The following is a 25,505-nucleotide window of genomic DNA, read 5'->3' on the forward strand; positions in this document are numbered from 1 at the left end:
ACAGTTTCAAGAGCCCTTCCATGGTGTTGCAGGTTTCACCAACAGCAATTTACACTGAGGTGACAAAAAAAAGAAGTCATGGGATACTTCTTGTATCATGTTGGACTTCCTTTTGCCTGACACAGTGCACCAACTTGTGGCATGGATTCAAAAAGTTGTTAGAAGTACCCTGCAGAATATTGAGCCATGCTCCTTCTACACCCATCCACAGTTACAAAAGTGTCACTGGTGCAGGATTTTGTGCACAAATTGATCTTTCAATTCAATGGGATTCACGTTGGGCAATCTGGGTAGCCAAATCGTTTGCTCGAATTGTCCAGAATGTTCTTCAAACCAATCGCAAACAATTGTGACCTGGTGATGTGACACATTGTCATCCATAAAAATTTCATTGTTGTTTGGGAACATGAAATCCACCAATGGTTCCAAATGGTCTCCAAGTATCCAGACTTAACCATTTCCTGTCAATGATTAGTTCAGTTGGACCACACGACCCAATCCATTCCATATCAACACAGCCCACATCATTATGGAGCCACAGTGACTTGTTGACAATCTGGTTCCATGGCTTCATGGGGTCTGTGCTACACTCTAATCCTACTGTCAGCTCTTACCAACAGAAATTGGGACTTATCTGATCAGGCAATGGTTTTCTATTTGTCTAGTTTCCAACCAATATGGTAATCAGCCCACGAGAGGTCGTGCAGGTGATGTCATGCTGTAAGCAAAAGCAGTTGTGTAGGTCCTCAGTTGCCAAGCCCATTAATGCCAAATTTCGCTGCAATGTCTGAACAGACACATTTGTCATATGTCCCATATTGATTCCTGCAATTATTTCATGCAATGTTTTTGTTGATATTCACAACTCTACGCAAATGCCGCTGCTTTTGGTCATAAGTGAAGGGCGTCAGCCACTGTGTTGTCTGTGGTGAGAATGATGCCTTAAATTTGGTATGTTCAGCACACTCTTGAAACTGTGGATCTCTAAATGTTGAATTCCTTAATGATTTCAAAAATGGGATGTCCCATGAATTTGGCTCCAATTACTATTCCGTGTTTAAAGTCTGTTAATTCCCATCATGTGGTCATAATCACGTCGGAAACCTTTTCACATGATATTACGATCATCTGTATATGTGAATATCGCTATTGAATGACTTTTTGTCACCTGAGTGTATTTCCTATACCGACACATTGGACTGTCTGAATCTCCTTCAAGAGTTATTGCCGAATTTTTATTACTAATTTTGTTGCTCACACTTCTTTTTCCATTAAATGCAATTTAGTTTTCAGTTTTTAAAACTATGCCTGTCTCATTAGCAACAGAATCTCGAATCTGTTGCTTTGGGAGGTTTGTAGTCAGTCAGGTTTTCTGCAACTTTCTGCTTTTCAAACAAACATTTTCTTTTGTGAGGGACATTAATTTCATCCAGTATCGTCTTCTTTTCATAAACAGGAAACACATCAATCAGTCCTGATTATCTCTCAGAGAATAATCTGAATTGCACATAATTTTGATAGAGGTAGTGATTATTTATGTTAAGGGAATATTGAATTAACTGACTAGCTGATTAATGAGTAATGCATGCACTGTGAGACTGTGTCACTGTTTAATTTTAACTCTTTTAATGTTATTTTCTGGTGATTCTGTTGAAGTAAGATATTGAATTTATGTCTTAACACAGTTCATTTACATACTTCACATTTATGAATTAACAAATTCCCAAAACAGTATAACAATTCTAAATAAAGTATTTTTAACTAGGCATAGATTGGAAGAACTTACTGTTCCATCATATTTGGCATAGTCTTGGAAAGGATTTGGTGGCAGATTGGGATACTTCTCCAATTGATCAGCTAACAGAGACTGGATTTTGCCACTAGGAATGGTATTCCTCCTTCGAAAATCCTTTCTTTCAAAAAGGGCTGCTCTCTCTTCACCTGCAGAAGGAATAAATTCAACCAAAATTAAGATGATTTGTTCAAACACATAGTGTATTACAACTAAGGAACTTAAATCCTTCCAGAACAAGCAGTTTCAAATTCAACATTCTACTTGGTTTTGTACTAATGTTCCATAGTTATGTCTAATGTGACATTACAAAAGCTTTGTCAAATCAAAAATCCTATCCCAATTTTACACTTATACCTGTATCCTCTTTGTCAGCACTTAAAAATCTTTGCTGCTACAGTAAACTTTCACAGGCTCACCAATTTTTCCTTCAGTAACAGGATACATAGTACACAAAAGACCAAGAAATAATTCTGGCATTTAACTACAGTAAAACCCCCTTCCTACACTTTTCAGTGACAGACTACCAATAGTGTAAAACACAGGAAAGTGTAAAATACAGGAAAGCAAAGGAAACACAGCAAGTGAAAATGAATAAATTACTTTTCTATAATTCTCTTTACATTGTTCAAAATATGACATTCAAACAATTAAAATTTTTCCTATTTAAAAAAAATCTGAAATAATGAATTGTTTTTGTTTGAGTCTAAAAACAATTAGCTCTACTTGTCTCTCCACAGTATACAAAGCATCAAACAAATTTATCACCTCCTGATACTCTGGTGTTGGAAGGTGAGGAAGTTGAATGCATGCCAGAGGGTACGGACCTGGATACCCACTAGGGGTCTGTGTGCTCTGGCGCGCGCCTGTGCCACGAACCTCACTGTGCAAATGTGCCACTCTCCGTACCAAGTGAAGTCCACAGCCAATCGCGTTTCCCACGGTCATGTATTTAAGCGGCCGTGTGGCACTACCCCGGCAGTCTGGTATTCACCGTAGTTCGCACGTGCAGCTCGGCTGTACTGTGTTCCAGTTCTGTGCACTGAGATACATACTGTCGTCATTTGGAGTGTTCCTGCAGTGTTGTCTTGCCATGTTAATCACCTCAGTTCTTGCTTGCCTTGTGTTGTGTCCTGGTCAGTCTTAGTGTCTGTCGTCCCCTACTACATCATCTGTCTTGTCTGTTCATTGTTAGTGATACCTCCAGCTGCTCCCCTGCCTGGTGGCTTTGCGTCTCCATTCTCGCCTGCACACTGTTCGCTGGTTGCTCACAGCTATAACACTGGCGATGAGGTAAAAGGGTGGGTAGCATGGAGGCTAAATTGGTCTGTCTCCTGGAGTAGTTCATGCAGCAGCAGCAGCAGCAGCAGCAGCAGCAGTGACAGTTAGAAGCCTTACAGCAATCCTTGTAGTTGCTGCTGGACAAAGTCACAGCACGAGATGCCCTTGATTCGCAATATTGTCGCTCAACTGGCACCTGGTCCAGAGGCCGCACGGCTGTGCTGAAACTCAATATCCCCTTGCTGGAAGACAGTCTGTGCATAGCCCACTCCTTTGAAATCACACAAGCGGCAAACAAACGCCTCATGGCGAAGCCACAGGTGGCAGCAGTAGAGTCCTCTCTGCTTTGACCTGTGGTATTGGGACAGTCCTGGATGGCTCAGAACAGCACATTGTGCATGCATCCAAGATGCTATCCCCAGCACAGAGGAACTATTCTCAGATTGAGAAAGAGTCTCTTGCAGTTGTGTTTGCCGTTCAAAAGTTTCACATCTACCTGGCTGGGACAAAGTTCACTCTCCTCACTGATCACAAGCCTTTGATTACCATGTTTTGCCCCCCCCCCCTCCCCCCGCCCCCCTCTCCCACACACACCTCCCAGAGCAAACTGCTCAATGTCTTCAGCACTGGGTGTTGTTCTTAAGCAATTACACTTACGTTATCCGATGTAAGCCCACCTTTCAACACTCCAACACCGATGCCTTGTCGAGTTTTCCCTTGGGCCTTGATCCCAAGTTTGACCAGCAGGAAGTCCTCTGCTTTCACAATGATATGGCCCGCCAAGATACACTGGATGGATTTCCCATCACGGTTGCACAGGTCACGCCAGGACTCCCATCCTGGGTCAGGTTCTCCACTATGTGACCCATGATTGTCCCACCTATCTGACTCGCCGTTTGAAAACTGAATTCAGTCCCTGGCGGCACCTCTCACACAAGCTCTTGGTTGTGGCAGGTGTCCTTCTGTTGGCCGCAGAGGGTGCACCCATCAGGTGATCATCCCACCAGATTTGCACCACTGTGTTCTATGCTTGCTACACCATGGACACTGGGGGATTTCCCATATGAAGGCATTGGCACACCAGCACGTTTATTGGCCAGGCATCGATAGCAACACTGAATGCTTGGTCTGTGGGTGCACTATGTGTGAACGTCACCAGGCCAGCCATTTGCAATCATTTGCACCCTAGCCCACACTTTGCCAGCCTCGGGACCACATCCGTCTTGATTTTGCGGGCCCATTCTTGGGATTGATGTGGTTGCTCATTGTGGATGCATACTCCAGATACCTGTATGTGGTGCGCATGGCGTTCACCATGGCTGATGCTACACTCACGGCCTTGGCTCACGTTCTCACCATCGAAGGACTGCCTCATACCTTGGCCCCCAACTGACAGCAGCCTCCTTCCAAGCATTCTGTGAGACCAATGGTATCAAACACATCCACTCCCATCCATTGCATCTGTCCTCCAATGGCACAGCAAAACAACTGGTCAGGACGTTTAAACAACAGCTGAAAACAGCAGTTCAATCCTCTGTCGCCATGTCGGCCCTCACCTTATTCCTGAGCACTTATTACACCATGCCGATTGATGGTCATAGTCCAGCCGAACTCTTCCATCAGCGGCAACCAAAGACCCTGCTCCACCTGCTGATGCCATCACCTTCCAAGCCGCGCTTCCAAGCCTCTCACCGCTACACCCTTGACGTGGCCATGTGGGCCCCCTCATATGGGGGCAAGGCTGCTTCGACTCCCATCACAGTAGTTGTGACCCACAGGCAGCTTGTGACGTCAGTACAGGCACATAAGGGGCTCGAGTGCCCCCACCATAGCCAACTGTGGCCTCGTACCCCTTCGTGGCACCTCACTTCCCCCAATCCCCTGCCGCCTCCTGGTGTGCACAAGGTCTTCGAGTTGGCCCCACTGTCGACGGCCGCTAGCTCCCTGCACGTACACTGGCACTCCTTTCTGTATCCACAAGGATCCGAGGCGACATGCGATGCCCTGCCCTCTGGTGCCGTTTTGATGGATTCCATGGACTGCCCTCCCAACCAACCAATGGTAGTTGATGACACAGGGTCTCCCTCCATTCCTCCTTCCGCCCACCACGGCACCATCCGGGGCATTACCACCCCCTATGTACAGGTTTTGGATGGGGGGAGGGGAGGGATTTGGTGTTGGCCCAGGGGAAGTTGAATGCGCACCATACGGTACGGACCTGGATACCCACTAGTGAGTCTCTGTGCTCGAGCACGCTTGCGTCGCAAGCCTCGCCGTGCCAGTGCACCACACTCCATACCATGTGAAGTCCACGGCCAATTGCATTTCCACATTCATGTATCTAGGCAGCCACACGGTGCTATCCCAGCAGTCTGTTATGCGCCGTAGTTCACATGTGCATCTCGGCCGTACTGCAATCCAGTTCCATGTGTTGAGAGTGTTGAGATACATACTGTTGTTGTTTGGAGTGTTCCTGCGTTGTTGCTTTATCATCATGTTTATCGCCTCAGTTCTGGCTTGCTTGCCTCATGTTGTGTACTGGTTGACCGTAGTGTCTGTCATCCCCTCCTTGTTCACCTATCCTGTCTGTTCGTTGTTAGCGATACCTCCAGCAGCTCCCCTGCTTGGTGGCTTCATGTCTCCTTTCTCTGCCATGCACCGCTGGCTGTCACTCGCGGCTACAACAGGTACAATACCAGTGTACTACCTCAAATGTTAATAGCTTCCACACCTTGTCTGCTGCTTGACACAACTGGTTCTCTGCCACCACCTCAATCATCCTCTTCACCAATCACCTCTCTCTCTGATTCTTCAAAGTGTTTCGTAATGATTTTATCTACTGTTAGCATCCCTGAAGTGATGACTGAAGCATCAACACTGACATATTCTTGAAATGAAGACAATAGACATATCACAGAAAAATTTGTATGCTCAGACAAATCATCTTAGACAAATCTTCTTCCAGTGTTTCCTGTGTGTTTTCTGTGACCTTAAATCCTGATTTCATGAAACAGTCACAAACAATTAAAGGAGTCCACATCCATTCACACTTTGGCTTTATAATGCATAGCATCCAATCCAAAAGTGATATGGTCATAGATTTTAGATCCTTGCCATTATTGTGCATAAATACAGCCTTCTGGACAAGCTTCCTTATATATTTCCATGTAAACGAATGGATGATTCCCACATTTCACAGTTGAAGCTCCCTTGTGCAATTAGGAGGCAGGAACACTAACTTAATATTTCTGAGCTGCAGACTGTCAGGATGTGCTGTACATCTGCCAAGTAGCACCATTATTCCCCCCCCCCCTTTTTTTTGCGCCCCCATTTTAGTATCCAGTGCATGCCTGGACCTGCATGAAATGAGTGCGAAGATGGAACTGGTCATCCATGCAGTGCTGTTGGGAATAGAATTAATTGGCAAAGTTACCACATTTTTTAATCACCTTGGCTTTTTAAATTTACCAATTACTAAAGAAGATAATTTTTCAGACCCATCATCACTAGCCCTAAGTAAAACAGTTATCATCGGATCACTCAGTTTCCCACCATGGATTTTTTCACCTTTAAAATATAAGGTCTTACCTGGTAATATTTTATATAAAAGATCAGTTTTGTCAACATTAAAAATATCTTTTAAATCATAATATTTTCAGTTCTTTTTCCATTGGTCCACAGTTCCACTTCCAATACTTACGCTTTCATCATGCAGTTGGTTGTAAACAATGTTATGATGAGTTTTAAATTGACTGATCCAAACATTCAATGCTGTGAAATTGGTGATACCCATTTTTACAGCAAACTGATGCGCCTTTTCTCTCACTAAGTTGCCACCAAGTGGATAGCCGGTTTGTGGGGGTCGAAGGGACCAGACTACAAAGGCCATCGGTCCCTCCACCAAGTGAAATTCCTGATGCTCTAGTGATAACAAACCACTCAGCAACGAGTTTATCCAAATAATCATATGCTGATGGCTGAATGTATTTATGCTTTTTTTGCTACAGAACCAGACTGTCCCGCATTGGCATCAATGTTAAGCTGATTTCTCACAATCACATTCAGGGTGGAAACGGAAAGTCCTAGGTCCTTTGCTAATTAAACCCATGATCCAACATTAAAATCTATGCATTGTAGAATCATCATTTTTTTCTTCCACAGAAATACATTTCCTATCTTTTATCATCATTTACTTATAGGCACTGATTCAAGTTACTACAGAACATGGCTATTACACTGGTGTTTGTTTGCTTATTGTTACTAGTACAGTACTATTTTTTTTCTGGATCATTGTTAGTATTATAGCTCCCTTATTCAGTCAAAGAAGCAGTCACTATATGGAAAAGTTAGACTTTACTGACTACTGTTAGTAAAGTTTAATCTTATGGCGAATTTTGTTTCAGAATTCTTAAGTAAATAAGCAATAATCATGTTTATTTTTAGCAATAAGAAGACTCCTTGCCTATTTCTTTTCGTGACCTGTTGGCACAATCAGAACATCTCCTGTTGACTGTCTTCTGTTTTTAATTGCAGCAACTTAAAACGATCTGACGGTAATGACTCTAGTAGCAACCTTCCTTCTGCTCAGCTTTAATTTAATTTCACAGTCATTTATACAAATAAACACCGCTTTTGGAGACAGTTGTCTCTATAATGGGCTTTCACGAAACATTGTTACTTTTGCATGAAGTACACTAATCCGTACTAGGCGTGCAGTCTTAGGTTGGTATGACTGCATGTCACCCGTAAATATTCCTCCACAAGATGCTCCATAACACAATGACAATTTTTGCCCAGGACATCCCTGAGCTGAGTGACTTCCTTGTCGGCAACAAGCTGTAAGATTTCATGCTTATTGTCCTCTGTTTACAAAGACTGCCAAAAATAGCATTTTAACCAACACTGTCTTACAAGTTGTATTTACCATGACTGTATAATGATTATCAATAATAAGTCTCAAATTAGAACATGAATATCTTTTTAATGTGGCTTCACAAAAGTCTTTTGTTTACACCACTGGACATCGGAATGAAGATTGATTCAGTTTTCATTCCAAATACCCAAAAATGAGATGATTCTTGTGGGTGTGGACCAAGTTATACTGAGAGTATAACATAAAAAACATAAAATATTTGAATATAATACTCACTATCCTGATAATTTATCAGGAGTTTGTCAAAATGTGTCAATACATTACAGTAAACTGGACCTGCAAATATTTACGGAATTAATACACTGTCAAAATGAAACAGTTATGCACTTTTAATAAATTTTGTTGTGACTTGGCAAGACAGCCAAGCCACTAGGAGGTAGCCGAAAAGCACGCGTAAAGCTCACGCAGGATGGTGTGAGGTCTGGAACAGGTAAAGTAATTATACTTGCAAGAAAAGTACGTAGCTGCTGGAATATTTAACTTTAATCCATAATTTGTGAACATCGGTCTGATGGTACATGCATCACAAGATAAATAGCAATTGATAATGGCGCCTTGCTAGGTCGTAGCAAATGACGTAGCTGAAGGCTATGCTAAATTTACCATCCACAAAATACCTAATCTTGACTATTCTGACCAAGTGCTGCCACAACTGAGATCTAACTGACATTTTTACTTAAACTGATCTAACAGTCTCTGTTAAGATATTCACCTACAGAGTAGAAGGAGTTGCCAATCAAATAGTCTTTCAAACTTTGTTTAAACTGTGCTTTATCTGACACCAAGTTTTTAAAATTTCATTAAGGAATAAATATACTGAGAAGCAATGGTTAGAATAACAAGTTCCTTGGACAGGTTTCTAATGATGTTCTTGAATTTATACCACAATGAGTCTTTTATACACTAAAAACTTTTGCTCAGTTTGACAAGTTGCCCCAGAATATGATCCCATATAACATAATAGAATGAAAGTAAGGAGAAGAAAATGCATGTTTGTGTGTGTTAACACTCAGTCACTGCCTTCATTATAATCACAAACACAGTTGTGGCTAAGTACTGACACACGAAAATGTGCAAGTGGGTTTTCCTCGTTTTCCTCCTCATTCTGATCATGTCCAATGGTGTAAATAATGTCCTTCATGAATGCATGTTAAAAAGATATTTACTTTCTACTCTGAGACTAAGTATTGATAATCATTATAAATTACGCTAAATAAAACTTTTAACACAATATTGGTAAAAACACTAAAGCTGGCAGTCTTCATTAACAGAGAACAATAGGCACAAAATCTATAGCTTGTTGCTGACAAGGTCACTCTGCTCAGGGATGTCCTAGGAAATTGCCATTATTTTATGGAGTATCTTGTGCACGAATTTTTACATGTGACATCAGGTCATTCCAAACGAAGACTGCATGCCTACTACGGATTAGTATATTTCAGGTGGAAGTAACACTGATTCATGAAAGTCCATCATAGAGACTGCTGTCTTCAAAAGTGGTATTTATTTGTATAAATGACTGTGAAATTAAATTAAAGCCATTGTAATACAAAACAATGAGCAGAAGAGTGGTTGCTACTAAAGCCAGTGTCATCGGATCATGATTATCATTAAGGCAGTGACTCAACACATTTTTCCACCCTTCCAAACACTGCAAGCCTATAACAAAGGTGGCCACAACCCAACACACCTACAATTAAAATCTTGCTTACTGCACTAACACTACGTTACATCATCAATAACTTCGTGTATAGTCTATGTTTTCTGCTTTCTTCCAAGGCTGACTTTGAACAGGAATATAATACAACTGTTTTTGAGCACCACTGCTGGTAGGTGCTGATTCAACATGAAGCTACCAAAACTTCTGGTAAGTGCTGCGGTCTCATGAGTGCATTGGGTACCTCTAAAGCACCACGATTTGTGATTTTTATCTTTCAGCTCGAAATTTATTCAGGTATTAAGCAGTTAAGGGTCATGATAACATCAAAGAAAACTTAAAATGCAGGATATGTTATAACATGGAATTGTTTTGGGAGAATAGGACTTCTGCTGGGACTGACAAAAATGAATATAAAAAGTAGGAAAACATAAAATGCGGGAACTTAAAAATGGGGTTTTACTGTATCACATGATGTTCCTTCCACACAGTTACAGCATGTAACCATAACACTACAGCACCATCTGCTAAAAATATCAGGTCACTGATATTATTCATTATAAGAATAATTTCCCTAGTTGTATATCTGAGATGATTTATAACAGTTCAATGAGACTTTTTTTGTCTTAACTGAGTGAGGTGGCCCAGTGGTAGGATTCTTAACTCTTATTTGGGGTGGCAGGGAAGGGGGGGAATGGTTCAAATCCCTGTTCGGTCATGGACACTTAGGTTTTCCACAATTTCTGCAAATCTCTTAGGTGTGTGTGCTGGGGCTTATGGGCGCTCAACGTCGAGGTCTTCAGCGCCCAAAATCTCTTAGGGCAAATGCCAGGATGTTCCTTTTAAGAGCATAGTCAATTTCTTTCCCTATACTCCCACAATCCAAGCTTGTGCTCCATCTCTAATAACCTTGTTGCCAGCAGGATGTTATACCCCAATGTTCTTTCCTCCCTTCCTTCCTTTAGAATATTCCATTTACTACTGCTGCTGTAAACAAAGTAACTTGTAAAAATGGCTGATAGTGGGAGACTCTGTTGACAGTATCTAATTGTGAATGGTTTAAAGTGTGTAAGACATACTGCTGCCAAACCTTCAACATTTATAACTAATAATGTTGTTTAATCCAATACTACAGGATAGATAGCTGGTTAGTGGTCACCATTATATGAAAGGCAGTGCAGACATTGCAGCAGAGGTGACATACAACATGACCCCTTTCACAGACGGTCCTACCTCTGATTGGATAGAATATACCTGTGACGGGACTTGAAGTGAAATAAGATTTGCTGTGTGGGTGCACAGAACACATCCATCAACTGAGTCTTCCACAAAGCTATGACACATCTGGCAAAGGGTTGGGAATAGTTGTGGCATAAGGGTGGATTACACAATATTTTGAAATTTAGGTAGATGACAAAATTCCATTTGGCAAAAGGCGGGAAGAACTGTGAGTAGGATGTTCCTTGTTTTAGGGCATCTTGATAGGTAGTTGAAGCTTTGGCAAAGGATGTGGTTAAGTTGATCAAGTTGGGGTTGATACTGGGCAATGAGGGGACTGCTTCTTAGCAGCACATCAACCACATAAATGGTCATCACCAATTTATGGCTAAAAGAAGAGATGACAATCCAGTGGCAGGAAACACTGGTGAGCACAATATATGCCACTTCAATAGCTGTTTCACAAGTTGTGCTATTCCCATATTTTTTATATTATGAATTAAGGGGAAAATACCTTGTCTTATAGTTGAGTAAACACAACAATACTCAGTACTGTAACTCTAATTAACAATACAATGTAAATGTACTTGTACTAAGCAGGGCATTAGCACTAGTGCGAAGTAACCATCACAATGGCCGAAGAACTGAAACACAATTACTACTCCCAATAAATGTTTTAACAGTGGCTATTCACATGATTTTACTAACAAAATAAATACTAACAATATATTATTTTAGTAGGTACTACACTACGATTTGTAACGGAGTGACAACAGAAAGTTACCAAGTTTATCTTGCTCACTTAAACATACCCATTCACCAGTCACAGAGCAGACTTCTCTGCCAACTTTTTTTGACAAAGTTACAGCTGATTTAATCCCACTGCTGCTTTCATGTTTCTCTTCTCCTACTTTTCTATTAGCCTCGTTTATTCCAAAAGCTGCACATCACTCTTAAACGGCTTATTGTCATATTGACTAAGATCTAGCTGCTTCAATTTGTGAAGTTACTGATGACAATCTCTTTACTTATAAAATTTAAAATAAGTTACATTTCATACTATATATTCTTCTCCACTAACTTATTAATTATGAATTAATTAGAAGCACTTAAAAACAAAACATACTTGATAACACATTTGGGTTTGATTCCCACTTAATGTGCTTTATTCCTGCAGCCCTTTTCCTCTCCTGATTCATTCTCTCTAAGTGCTGCGCCGTGTTCGAGCGCTGCCGATGAATTCCAAACCCAATATCTGAAAATTAGGTGTATTTAGTTTTTATGAACTGTAAAACTTGTTACAAGCAACATAGGAAATACTTAAAAAATTCAGGCTTTATATCTCATCTGCAAATATAACGGCTCAAAAATGTTACAATTTAACATTTTTTTATTTCAAAGAACTTCAGAATTTGTTAAGCTAGTGAATGTGAAAATCACAAGACTGTCACAAACAAAAATAATCTTAAAAAAATTACACCATTAAATAAAATATAAATATATATTACTTAAAAAGGGAAGCAAGCAGGGATTCTTCAAACATTTTCAGTGAATGTAGATGCATTTCCAGTAAAACCCGTTAAGTATATAACAACAGGCCATCAGAGAAGATTGCCTGTAGAAGTCAGTTTTGGCAATGATATAGTGGCAGTCAAATGAAAACCAAGCACTCACCACAACAGGGCCATGTAAAGGTTCCATTCAAGAATAATCACCACACATGGTAAGACATTTATCACACTGGGAGACGAGATGATCAATTCCTGTTAAGTAGAATGTGGTTGGCCACTGACAGAGCCACAATCATACCCACTCTTGCACTTCCTCGTCCAACTGGAGCCGATGTCCATGTGTTTTTGTCACAGATGTGAAAATCACACAGTGAAAGATCTGGGAAATATCTGGGCTGTACAGACAATATTGCAGTGTTTCCCAACCAAATTACTCATGCATAGCCTTTGTCCAATTGGCAGTGTGGGGGTGGGTGTCATCATGCAACACAATGATTCCATCCAACATAATTCTCACAGTCCAAGAGCAAATGGCAAATCCAATAGTGTAAACTTCCCAATTCTCTCCCATCAAAGAAATCCAAAGTTGTTCACACAAGTTACAGTAAGACTCTTATGACCACCTCCTTTGACTGCAGGGGCCCTCTGCTTGTTGAGTTCATTGAGTGTAGAACCACAATCAATGCACAGTGCTATGAAAACACTTTGCAGAAACTATGATGCACCATAAAATCAAAATGCCCAGGAGTGCTGTTGGACAGAATCATCCTGTTGGATGATAATGCCCACACTGTCAACAGAATGAAGGCTACACAAAAGTGATTTGGTTGGGAAATACTGCAACATACTTCATACAGCCCGGATATTTCACCATGCGATTTTCACATCTTTCATGACCTCAAGAAAGCTAAGCTTAAGACATCGATTTCAGTAGGATGAAGAAGTGAAAGAGTGAGTGCGGTTGTGGGTCTGCCAGCAGCTGCCCATATTCTATGAAACACGAATTGATTATCTTGTCTATCAGTGCGACAAATGTCTAAATGCTTGTGATGATTACTTTTGAATGGAAACATCCTGTGGTCCTGTTGTGACAGGTGTTCAGTTTCATTTGACTGCCCCATATACAATGAAGAGCAAAAGGAACTGGTACACCTGACTAATATCGTATAGGGCCTCCAAGAGAACCCAAAAGGGTCGCAACATGACATGGCATTGACTCGACTAACATCTGAAGTACAGCTGGAGGGAACTGCACCATGAATGCTGCAGGGCTGTCTATGAATACGTAAGAGTGTAAGGGGGTAGAGATCTCTTTTGAACAGTATGTTGCAAGGCATCCCAGATATGCTCAATAATGTTCATGTCTGGAGAGTTTGGTGGGCAGCACAAGTGTTTAAATCCAGAAGAGAGTTCCTGGAGCAACTATGTAGCAATTTTGGATGTGTGGGGGTGTCGCATTGTCCTGGTGGAATTGGCCAAGTCTGTCAGAATGCACAATGGACATGAATGGAGGCAGGTGATCAGACAAGATGGTTACGTACATGTCACCTGTCAGAGTCATAACTAGATGTATCAGGGGTCCCACATCACTCCAATTGCACACATCCCACACCATTACACAGCCTCCACCAGCTTGAACAGTCCCCTGCTGACATCAGTGACCATGTATTTATGAGATTGTCTCCATCTAGAGCAATTTGCAGAAGGGTTGCACTTCTGTCATGGTGAACGATTCTCTTGAGTTATCGTTGGTCCCGTTCTTGCAGGATCTTTTTCAGACGGCAGTGATGTCAGAGGTTTGATGTTTTACCAGATTCCTCATATTCACGGTATACTCGTGAAATGGTCATACAGGAAAATCCCCACTTCATTGCTACCTCGGAGGTGCTGTGTCCCATTGCTCATGCACCGAATATATCACCATGTCCATACTCACTCAAATCTTGACAACCTGGCATTGTAGCAGCAGCAACCGATCTCACAACTGCACCAGACACTTGTTGTCTCATACAAGCATTGCCAACTGCAGTGCCGAATTCTGCCTGTTTACATATCTCTGCATTTGAATATGCATGCCCATACCAGTTTGTTTTGCGCTTCAGTGTACAATTGCTTCAAAAACCTGACTAGCCATCATTTTCTCTCTCTTTACAGATAAATAAGTGATGCTCTTCACATGTCACATATTAGCAACTTTACTCCATTTAGAACTGTGAAGGCAACTCTGGCTGTAGTTGCTGTATCAGCATAATGCTGTTCATCTTAAGTGAACTATCATGCTCAAATGTATCCGAATGACCTGAACTGCATTTCACCCAATTTATATGCAACTTATGTAACTTAACTGTCTTGGAGGTCCTCTGCTCTCTTTCCGCTACAATCATTTGACTATACAAAATGATTACTTCGAGAGGCCACAAGATATAATTGCTTTGAATGGTTATCACTCCAGATACAAATTAATATCACAATTATCCAACACATTATTATTATTATTATCCAACACATTATTAGATGTGACACAACCATTATGCTTGTAAACTCAAATTTATTACAGTAAATGACATTTCAAAAAGCAAGTCTATTTAAATTACATTACAAAATTTTTTGCACTGGACTGGGATCTGGCACTCTGATCCAGTAATTATTTTTCCTGTTAGCTAACTACAAAGGATCTTAAATATGGTTTCTGTCGTGAGTAATGAAATATGCACAGGTTTAAACTTGAAATGACCGAGGCATGAAATTTTGTTTTGGGCAGACAAATCCAGCATCTAATCAGATTATTAACTAAGCACAATCAAATGTCAAAAATCATAATTTTGCATCCATAGCGAGCTGAATGAAACTGAAACGACGAGATGAAAAGTTTTTCACCTACTGAGATTTGAACCCAGTACTGATCGTAATTGACTTCAAGTCATGAATAGACATTAAAAATTGGTTTATTTCACCAGTAGTGAGATGTACATATATCCGAACAAGAAATAACATTGTATAAAGTTCCGTAATGACTGGGATTAGAACTCTGGACCTACCATTGTCACTGACTACACACAAAGAGACATTTACTATGTAATTCTTTTTCACTAGTAACTAAGAGTGGCATGTTTGAACCTGAAATGATACAATGAAAACTTCAATGTCTGACTGGGAGGCAAAACCGGTAACAACTGTTATTGTTGTAACACAGATAAAGGTGTTAAAAATCATAGCCATTTGTCACCTGTAGTTTGATGACATGATGGAAACCTTTATGCCAGATCAGGATTCGAACAGAGACAAGCACTTTTCATGGAAACCTCGAGGAGTTTGGAATCTTGGGGAACCACTGAAATGACAGAATTGCATCATTTCAAAGGCACCAGACCCAGCAAAAGGAGAAATCTCAGTTTGAATCCCACTCCAGCATCAATATTTTCAATATCTCAACTTCAGATACAACAAAAATAAGTGCCTGTTGACCTTACTTCACTCATTAATAAAAAAAACTAGTAAGAAAGCAAACTCATGACATACTTTCCACCTGGTGCAATTACTGCCTCTGTCATGTCCCAACCTTGACTGACTCTCCTAAAGTAGGTAGCACAGGGACATGTTTAATGGGGCTTTACAACCACAGTGCAACCCTACATTCTTCAACTTCCATTACCAGAGTGTGTGTGCTTTGTAAAAATGGTTGCCTGATGTGTGAATTGAATCTGGATCCTAGGCATATGTTGCTAGAATCATTCCAACATAACACCACCCTACACGAAGAACTGGTTCATGATTATTTCATAAAGATACATTCATATCCTTATTCGTCCACATCAATATTCACTAGCTGTTTTTCCAATGCATATTTTTAACTAGAGTTTTTAATCACTGAAATGAAATCACGTAACAGACAGCTGCATGAACTGGCAACATGGCAGGATGCGAAAGTTTCTGCAGGAAGATTTGCTTTACACTTTTGATTCTGTGCTAATGTAGCTATTTTGTAGTGTACTTGTAAATATAATGCAGTCTAGGCCAGCAGTATAGCAAACTTCAGTCTTCACGATTTTAAACCACATTTTGTCTGATATAATTATTTAGGTAAACATGTATTAACCTTTACTGCTGCAGCATACAATTTGAAGAGTATTGATGTACGTAATCCACCAGCTCAAAGTTTACCTAAGAAACCCGACAAGTACAGAAAGGACTCACATTCTAAGGATTCCATACAAACTTAATTATGTCCACAGATAATGACAATGATGATGATGATGATGATGATGATGATGATGATTCTATTGAACAGCACTTTGGTGACTGGCGTGTCCCTCACCAACTCCAGTTATCCAGTCGGGCAAGGGGGATCTGCAGTTTAGTGTGGACTCCTTATATCACTGAGAGGTGAAGGCCACGTTACAGCGAAGTCTCAGAAATTGGTGTTTCAACTGAGAATTGACTGTGTGACTTTTCAGCTTCCAAGATTGCTCTTTACCGCTAGACCACCAGGACCATCGTACCTCTACATTCTTCCAGCTATTAAATTTGTTGCGTGAGTTTGTGAGTTTCGAACTATGTGACGTATATTTCCATATATTTTGACTGCACTGACTTAGAAGCTTAAATTATTGACACCCCCCTAAGGGACCATAGACCTTAGTATCTAACATCAATTTCAACTCGATACTTCTACCTGTTATTGAGAAAAAGGGATCTTTGCAGACAGCCATCTCTCTTGATTGCATTGAATTGGAACTTTTAAATTTTTTACATTGATAAGGGACCTTAGACATTAGTGTTTGAAATAAATTCCAACTCAATACCTCTACCTGTTCCTGAGAAAAAGAGGTCTCCACAGTTGGGCAGATACACAGACGAGCAACAAATGGCGAAAAAGTTGATTTAAGGAAATAATAGGAAACATTCATAATCATCAGTAAAGTTTATTTACGGAAATGACAGAAAACCTACATAATTATCAGGATGGTCAGATGGGAATTCAAACCACTGCAGATTACGTTTATAAAAAGAAAATAATGGTTGGTCCTAAAAAAACACAGGAACATACGTCAGCGCGAGTCCACAAAATATAACTTTATACATCTAGTGGCACAAACAAGATGCTTTATGTTAATAACAGCACCACAGAGGTGTGTCCATTGCAGTTGGCATGTGTTTCAACAACAGAGGTCCCTGCAGCCACAACATACGAAAAGCAACCTAGGAAACTGCAACTAGTGTTGCTACTGTACAAGAACATCCTTCTACACTCTGCTGATTTCAAAAAGGAACCTGTTCAGGAGCTTAGCTGGAAAGCAACCCCTATTGTACTACTACTTCTGCAACGAGTCTTAAAATGGTGAAATTAAGACTTCTCTAATGGTTTTTGATCTGGAAGCTTATAGGTCAGAAGGAGAAGATTTAAAAAGCAGACAAAATGTAAAATGTTTAGACCTCTTGCGCAACTAGAACCAAGGGTTAACGCAGCATTCCCCTTCACAAGGTGGCCACTTTATCACTGAGATAGTGAGCCAGTACTGTTAAAACCTATTTCACTGTGGTATTGTTGATTAACAGAGATAATTAGTAATGTTTAATATGGGATTAGTTATTGATTCAACATGGAATAGACCTCCTGGAATCAAATAATAAATATAACAAGCCAGTGTTACACCATAAGTAAGAAATCTTTCAGATTATTTATTGGAAATGACAACAACATATCAAGTGAATGTAGCAGGCCAATTTTGAACCACACCAGGGAGTAAATCAATGTCACATGGTTGCAAACTGTATTCTACAATGTTGCCAACTCTCCATTAGACTAGTGACAGGAGGAATATGTTTGCTCAGCTGAGTGTTAAGCCAGCTAGCATTTGTGAAGCTCGCCTATTGCAGACGTGGCGACACTGGCTGCTACAATGTTTACTGGCAGCCGAAATTCTGAAGCATAGCCCAATGATGACCTAATGCATAGCTACAAATAATATCCAGCCTCAATAACTGTAGCTCAAAAATCATAAATAAAGAGCAAGGGCAAATACTTAGATGGCCCTCCTCTTCAGTAGCTGTCTTAATTATTTTTTCCGCTGAACTGTGAAACTTATTCACCAGACGCGATTCAGTTCTTTTTATTTTCCAGCTTCACCATCATTATCCTGTAAAGATTATGAGGAAATGTGACTTACTATTCTTCTTATTATGAAATTACAAACAAATTTTCTTAAGAATACTTTCACTGACATAAGATTTAAAATCAAAGAAGCAAAGTGGGCTCAAAAACTCGCAAAGAAATGAGCCCTGTGAGTGTGTGTGGAGCAAATCTGATTTGTATTTCTGCTAACACGAAAGGAAAAGCAGCTGTTGTCAGCGCATTTAAAAAGGAACATAAAATGCTGACAATATTGTCTCTATTGTGGGAAATATTTCTTTATTACACGATACAGCAATTCTCCCTGCAATAAGCAAAATAATGAATAGTATCATGTACTTTTATTAACTGAAATATAATAGCTGATACCACTTTGCCAGTGAAAGTGAAATGCATCTGATGAATGGCTGTGTCAACAAGCAGTGCACTTCATATGAAGAGAAACCAAAATACCAGTAAGAGGTCCCTCAGTCTGGGTTTGGGGTGAAGTTTCTATGCAGTGCTTGCAATTGGCAATGTTTGCTTTACAATTAGTTCCTGATTTTTCATACTAGGGAAACCTATATGGTATCGTAAACTTCATATGAGAATTAACATAGTGTAATTGTTAAAATAGACTGCTCCATTAAATACTACTCTCTACTTGATGACATGCAGACTGAGTCTGAACTGCTCTGAAAGTAGTATTGCCTGCCTTCTGAAAGCTCAAAGAGAGTGTTTTAACAGCTGTCAATCAGAGCTGGTTACACACATGCATCAAACATTGTTGCATGGAATTCTCTCTTCTTAGCAATGTGTTGCTGTCTGCTTTAATTCGTTCCTTGCTATAGTTATTGTGTTAACTCACAGGCCCGATTCAAGAAAACTTTTTCACACTAGTGACTTATCATAAAGCCCCCCCCCCCCCCCCCCCCCCCTGTTTTGTCAGTTTTTGCTACCAACTGCAATATGCACAATATACAAATCCTGCATTTAGGAGCCCGGGGCACTGCAAGTGGCCACTACTGACTGTAATAGTCCTGTGCATGAACCTCACTGCTGTGGCACTTCTGGCACCCCTCTCACCTTGGCGCCCCAAAAGGCAGCTTCTGTTGCTAGGGCCTCGACCACTATCTATCGATTATGGCTTGGAGGAACCCTGACAGCAACACCACCATGTTGAATAATACTTTTTGTGCAGCCACAGGACATCGTGTTATGACTCAAACTGTGTGAAATAGGCTGCATGATGCGCAACTTCACTTCCGACATCCATGAAAAGGTCCATCTTTGCAACCACGACACCATGCAGCACGGTACAGATGGGTCCAACAACATGCCAAATGGAACACTCAGGATTGGCAACTCGTTCTCTTCACCTATGAGTGCCGCATATGCCTTCAACCAGACAATCATTGGAAACGTGTTTGGAGGCAACCTGGTCAGGCTGAATGCCTCAGACACACTGTACAGTGAGTGTAGCAAGGTCGAGGTTCCCTGCTGTTTTGAGGTGGCATTCTGTGTGGCCAACATATGCCGCTGGTGGTCATGGAAGGCGCCATAACCAAAACAGGGTGACAGAACAAGTGTTAAGATAGTAGGAGAAAACATCCACGTTACTAGAGAGGTCTGTAGAGGGCCCTGTAGGGGAAGAAAGATGTTGAAATACATGCAACACATAACTGAAAATGTTTGCTGCAAATGGAGAGGTTGGCAAAGGAGAGGAAGGAATGATGAGCTGCATCAGATCAGTCAAGACCAAAGGAAACAAAACACTTCATTAGAGAATTATGTATATGTTGTTGCAGTTCTGGTCTCCAGTCTGAAGACTAGTTTGATGCAGTTCTGTATGCTAATTCAACACATCCATTACCTCTACATAACAGATCCAACCTACTGCCACTTGGACCTTCTTACCATATTCAAACTGTAGTCTTCCTCAACTGTTCTCTGGCTCCCCCTTCCCACAAACAACTCCATTCATTACCAAAGTACAATTCCTTGATACCTCAGGACATTTACTATCAACTTTTAGTCAAGCTGTGAAATAATTATCTTCCCTCCCTAAATCAATTCAATAGCTTCTCATTGTCTGATCTACCCTTCTGATCTTCAGCATTCTTCTGAAATCCCACACTTCAAAAGCTTCTATTTTCTTTTTGTCTGAATCACGTTTCATTTTCACTCCAGGTTACACTTCGGACAAATATCTTCCAAAAAGACATTCCCACATTTAAATTTATATTGGACGTAAACTAGTTTCTAATATTCAGAAATGTTACCCTGCTTTTTCTATCATCTCTGCTTCAGCATCTGCACTTCTTATGCTGCCTAAGTAACAAAACTTATCTACTACTTTAAGTATCCTATTTCCTAATCTAATTCCCTCAGTATCACCTGCTTTAATTCGACTACAATTCATTGTACTTGTTCTAATTCTGTTGCTATTTATCATACCACCTTTTTTCATTATGCTATCGTACGATTCAGCTGTTCATGTAAGTCTTTTTCCATTAGCAACATAATTACAATGCCATTGGCAAAACCTAATGTTTTTATTTTCTACCCTAAATTTCAATTTCCTTTACAAATTCCCCCCTGGCATTCTTGGCTGGTTGCTCAATATGTGGATAGAATACCATCAGCCGGTTGGCTGGTTGCTTGAGTGCAGAAGGGCCCAAACTATGCAGTCATCAGTCCCTCCGACCTTGGATTAACTAAAACTGATAAAATCCCACATTAGAAGAGGGAACTACAATGTCCATAAATTGATAAACTATTGACAGGGAAGGAAGGAAAAGGGCGGAAGAAAATGTGAGGGAAAGAATGTGACTAATGACAGGGGCATGAAGGAAGAAGCACAGGAGACAAGTGAGACGCTCAAGACATAACAGACCCCATAAGGAAAGGAGTGGGAAGGCAGAGGGCCAGGGTGAACCACCAAACCCAGTTGAAGCCAATCCAGTCAGGGCAAAGGGGGGGAGCAAGAGGGCCCGCCAGCCCCTCCACTCACCGATAAGGTCCAAGATCCCTCCCTTAAATAAAGTGATAAAAACCCCCATCACAAATTATACGTAAAACGAGATCCATCGCTGAGGCATTGTCAGCCAACACCAGGGGTAGCGAGTCTGAAAGGCTAAAAATCCGTCACAGGGTGGCTAAGTTGGCTGGCACAGGACAAAAGAGGCCTTACGAGAGGCTCAGGAGGAGGACTGCCATGGAGTTGTATAATCCTTAATTGCCCTGGGCTTGTTTGGCGAAGAAAGAGTGTGCCATTCTGCATCCCAAAGGCCCAAAACCTGACGATGTAATGCTGAGCAAAGGATTATTTCTGGAATGTGAAAAAGCAAGAGATGGCCTGGTAGTAGCTAATTTAGCCAGACGATCAGCAAGTTCATTGCCAGGAATCCCAACATGGCCTGGGGTGCAAATGAAAACCACCGAGCATCCATGTTGAGCAAGGAGAGAAAGGGAATCCTGGATAGCAATGACCAATGGGTGGCGGGGGAAGCACTGGCTGATAGCGTGCAAACTGCTCAATGAGTCACTACAGATAGTGAAGCATAGTCCTGAGCAGGAGCAGATATGGTCCAGTGCACGCAAGATGGCTACTAATTCTGCAGTAAGGACACTACAGCCATCTGGCAGGGAATGAAGTTCCGTACATCGCACATAGGTGTAAGCAAAACCAGTGCGAACAGCAACCATGGAGTCATTGGTATAGATCACTCCTGAACCCTGAAAAGAACTAAGGAGACAGTAGAACAGGTGGCGAAGAGCCACTGGAGGGACAGAATCCTTTGAATCGATTGACAGATCAAGACAGAGCTGCGGCCGAGAGATGCACCATGGAGTGGTACGTGCGTGAGCGGAGAAAAGAGGTGGTAAATGGAATTGCTGGGGCTCAGAAAAGAGCAACTGAATGCAGACAGCCATGGTAAGCCCACAGCGTGGAAGCCGCTGTGGTAGGGTGATCTCCGTGTCTGGATAAAGGAGACCATAATTAGGGTGCTTTGGGGTGCAGCGAATGCGGAGTGCATAAGATATCAGCTGTTGTTGGTGAAAAACTCACAGTGGTGGAATCCCCACCTCTGCAAGAAGGCTAAATTCGGGGCTAGTCTGGAAGGCACCAGTGGTGGATGGGGTCTAGTATCTGCAACGTTGAAAGCGATTAAAAACTATGGACAGGACTTCTATAGTCTAAATGAAACTGGACTAACGCTTGATACAATCACAGGAGAACAGAGCGGTCGGTACCCCAGGTGGTATTGCACAGACACCTAACAACATTGAGATGGGACCAGCACATCCTCTTTAGTTGGCGAAGATGAGGGAGCCATGTCAACCGGGCATCGAAGACCAGACCCAAGAAGTGATGAGTGTCCACCACCTCGATGGGCTGGCCATCTAAGAACAGTTCCGGATGGGGATGGACTGTACGGTGATGGCAGAAATGCATGTCACACAACTTGGCTTGCGAAAACTGAAAGCCATGGGAGAGAGCCCATGAGTGCGCCCAGCAGACTGCCCCCTGGAGATAGTGTTCTGCAGCACCCATTATGGAGGAAGTGATGTAGACACAAAAATCGTCAGCATACAAAGAGGGGGACACTGTCCATCCAACAGCTGTCACCAGACCATTAATGGCTACGAGAAAGAGAGGGACGCTCAGCACGGAACCCTGTGCAACCCCATTTTCTTGCCAATGGGGAGTGCTGTCGGAGGAGCGAACTTTGATCCAAAAAGAGCGGCAAAAGAGGAACGGATAAAAACAGGCAAAGTGCCACGAAGGATCCATTCGTGAAGGGTGGTGAGGATGTGGTGGTGCCAGGTAGTGTCATAGGCTTTATACAGATCAAAGAAGACTGTGGAGGTGTTACCGATGGGCAAAAGCTGACCGGATAGCAGACTCCAGGTGGACCAAGTTATCCACTGTAGAGTGGCCACAGTGAAAACCCCTTTGAGTCGATGGCAAAAGGTTGTGGGATTCAAGGCTCCAAAACAGCCGCCAACTCACCATGCATTCAAGGAGCTTGCAGAGGATGTCAGTAAGGCTAATTGGATGGTAGCTATCCAACTGAAAAGGTGGCTTCCCTGGCTTCAACACCGGAACAACAATGCTTTCCTGACACTGGGAGAGTCAGTATACGACGATGGCCAGCCACCGATAAGTGTTAGAGCATTTGGTTATGTATCCAATCTGGTCCAGAAACCATGTCAGGACAAAGTCCAGGGCGCTGGCAAATTCCCACTCGGTGAATGGGGCATTATATGGCTCTGAACAGTGAGAAACAAAAGACAAAGGCAGTCGTTCTGAGCGCTCTTTCAGTACAAGGAACGTGGGCAGATACTGAGCCGATGCCGAAGCTTAAGCAAAGTGTTGAGCGAAATTTTTTGCTACAAAGTCCGGATTGGTAAGTACAACACCATGCACAGAAATTCCTACAACCCAGGTGGGAGGATGGTGGCCAAAAATTTGCCCGAGTTTCACCCAGACTTGTGAAGAGGGGGGTGTGTGGTCCTATGGCAGCTACATATCGTTCCCAGCAGATCTGTTTCTGAAATTTGATTAGGTAGTGGGCCTGGGTGTGGAGTCATTTAAAGACCAGAAGAAGAGCAGTAGAAGGCTGCCGCTTGAAGTGTTGAACAGCACGGCGGCAGTCTTTTATGGCTGCAGCAATTTCCGGAGTCCACCAAGGGATCGGACCATCTTCCAGTGGGGGGTGGGGCAGAACCTGAGGAAGAAGGGATTGCTGAAAGGATGGCAGCAGTCAAAGCCTGTGTAGATTCACCAACACTGTTGAGTGGCAATACAGTGGAGATGGGAGCAGAGGAGAAGGCACCCCAATCAGCCTTAGAGATGGCCCACCTGAGAGGGTGACGGAATGAGAGACACTGAAGGAAGGTCAAAACAATCGGATAATGGTCGCCGTCACATAAGTCATCGTTGACACCCCACTGAATGGAGGGAAGAAGGCTGGGACTGCAGATGGAGAAGTCAGTGGTAGAGAAAGTGGTGTGTACCATACTAAATCATGTGAGAGTGTCTGTGTTTAGTAAACAGAGGTCAAGCCCTGCCAGAACAGCTTCAACTGTCCTGCCCAGGGCAGTAGTCATATGACTACCTCAAAGAGGGTTGTGGGCATTAAAGTCCCCTAGTAGCAGGAAGGGAGAAGGGAATTGTTGAAGAAGGGTGGTTATGGAAAGGGATGTGGGTGGCCTGTCAGGTGGGAGGTGGAGATTACAGACTGTGATTGGAGTGGCCACATGGACCCTCAACAGCAATGGCTTCCAGACTGGTATGGAGGGGAACCCATTTACTAACAATGTCCATGTGGACCAAGGTGCAAACACCACCAGGAGCCCACAAGGAGCCAATTCGGTTCCGACAAAGCATGGAACCCATGAAGGGCAGGTGAGTAAGAACTGACAAAATGGGTCTCCTGTACCACAATACAAGTGGCAGAGTAGAAGGAAAGAAGGGGCTGCAACTCTGGAAGGTGATGCAAATATCCATTACAATTCCACTGGAGGATTCTCAAGCAGGAGTCCAAATGGGAAGCGAACGGATCAGAGTCGGTCACGTCCCCGAGTCGCCATCCGTCACCGATAAGGATGGGTAATATCCATATGGGTGGGGTCAGACTCTGCTGGTTCATTGACTGGAGGAGGGGAAAGCTGCACCTCAGGGGGTACCAGAGGGACCTTGCCCTTATTCTTTCATTTTTGCTTCTTCTCTTGGGAAGGAAGAGAAGGGCAGACTTCAGCGAGGGCGGGCACGGAATTACACCGGGCAATCTCAGCGCCCACTGGCCACGGATCGCGCTGCTGATGGGGAGCAGCAGATTGCCTTTCAGGGGAGTGCTGGGAAGAGGAGTCCCAGGAGGGAGCTCCAGTACCGGCAGTTGCCGAAGGAGGGGAGTACTTCTCCGACGGGAGAGGGAGAGCAGCAGCCGGAGGGGTGGGTAGAGGTACTGACAGGGAGGGGGAGTGGGAGACTGAGG

At 42.3% G+C, this 25,505-nt stretch overlaps 1 protein-coding gene across 1 annotated transcript in view; it reads right to left on the reverse strand.

The window, feature by feature from the left end:
• Positions 1-25,505, reverse strand: part of LOC124555804 (target of rapamycin complex 2 subunit MAPKAP1) — a 113,528-nt gene that overhangs the window by 43,016 nt on the left and 45,007 nt on the right. The window contains exons 3-4 of the mRNA XM_047129864.1: positions 12,008-12,136; positions 1,787-1,941 (exon numbers count right to left, since the gene is read on the reverse strand). Coding sequence (XP_046985820.1) covers positions 1,787-1,941; positions 12,008-12,136 — 284 coding nt within the window. The remainder of the gene's footprint in view (positions 1-1,786; positions 1,942-12,007; positions 12,137-25,505) is intronic.

Source organism: Schistocerca americana, chromosome X, assembly GCF_021461395.2.
Source record: "Schistocerca americana isolate TAMUIC-IGC-003095 chromosome X, iqSchAmer2.1, whole genome shotgun sequence".
Taxonomy (NCBI): Eukaryota; Metazoa; Arthropoda; class Insecta; order Orthoptera; family Acrididae; genus Schistocerca; species Schistocerca americana.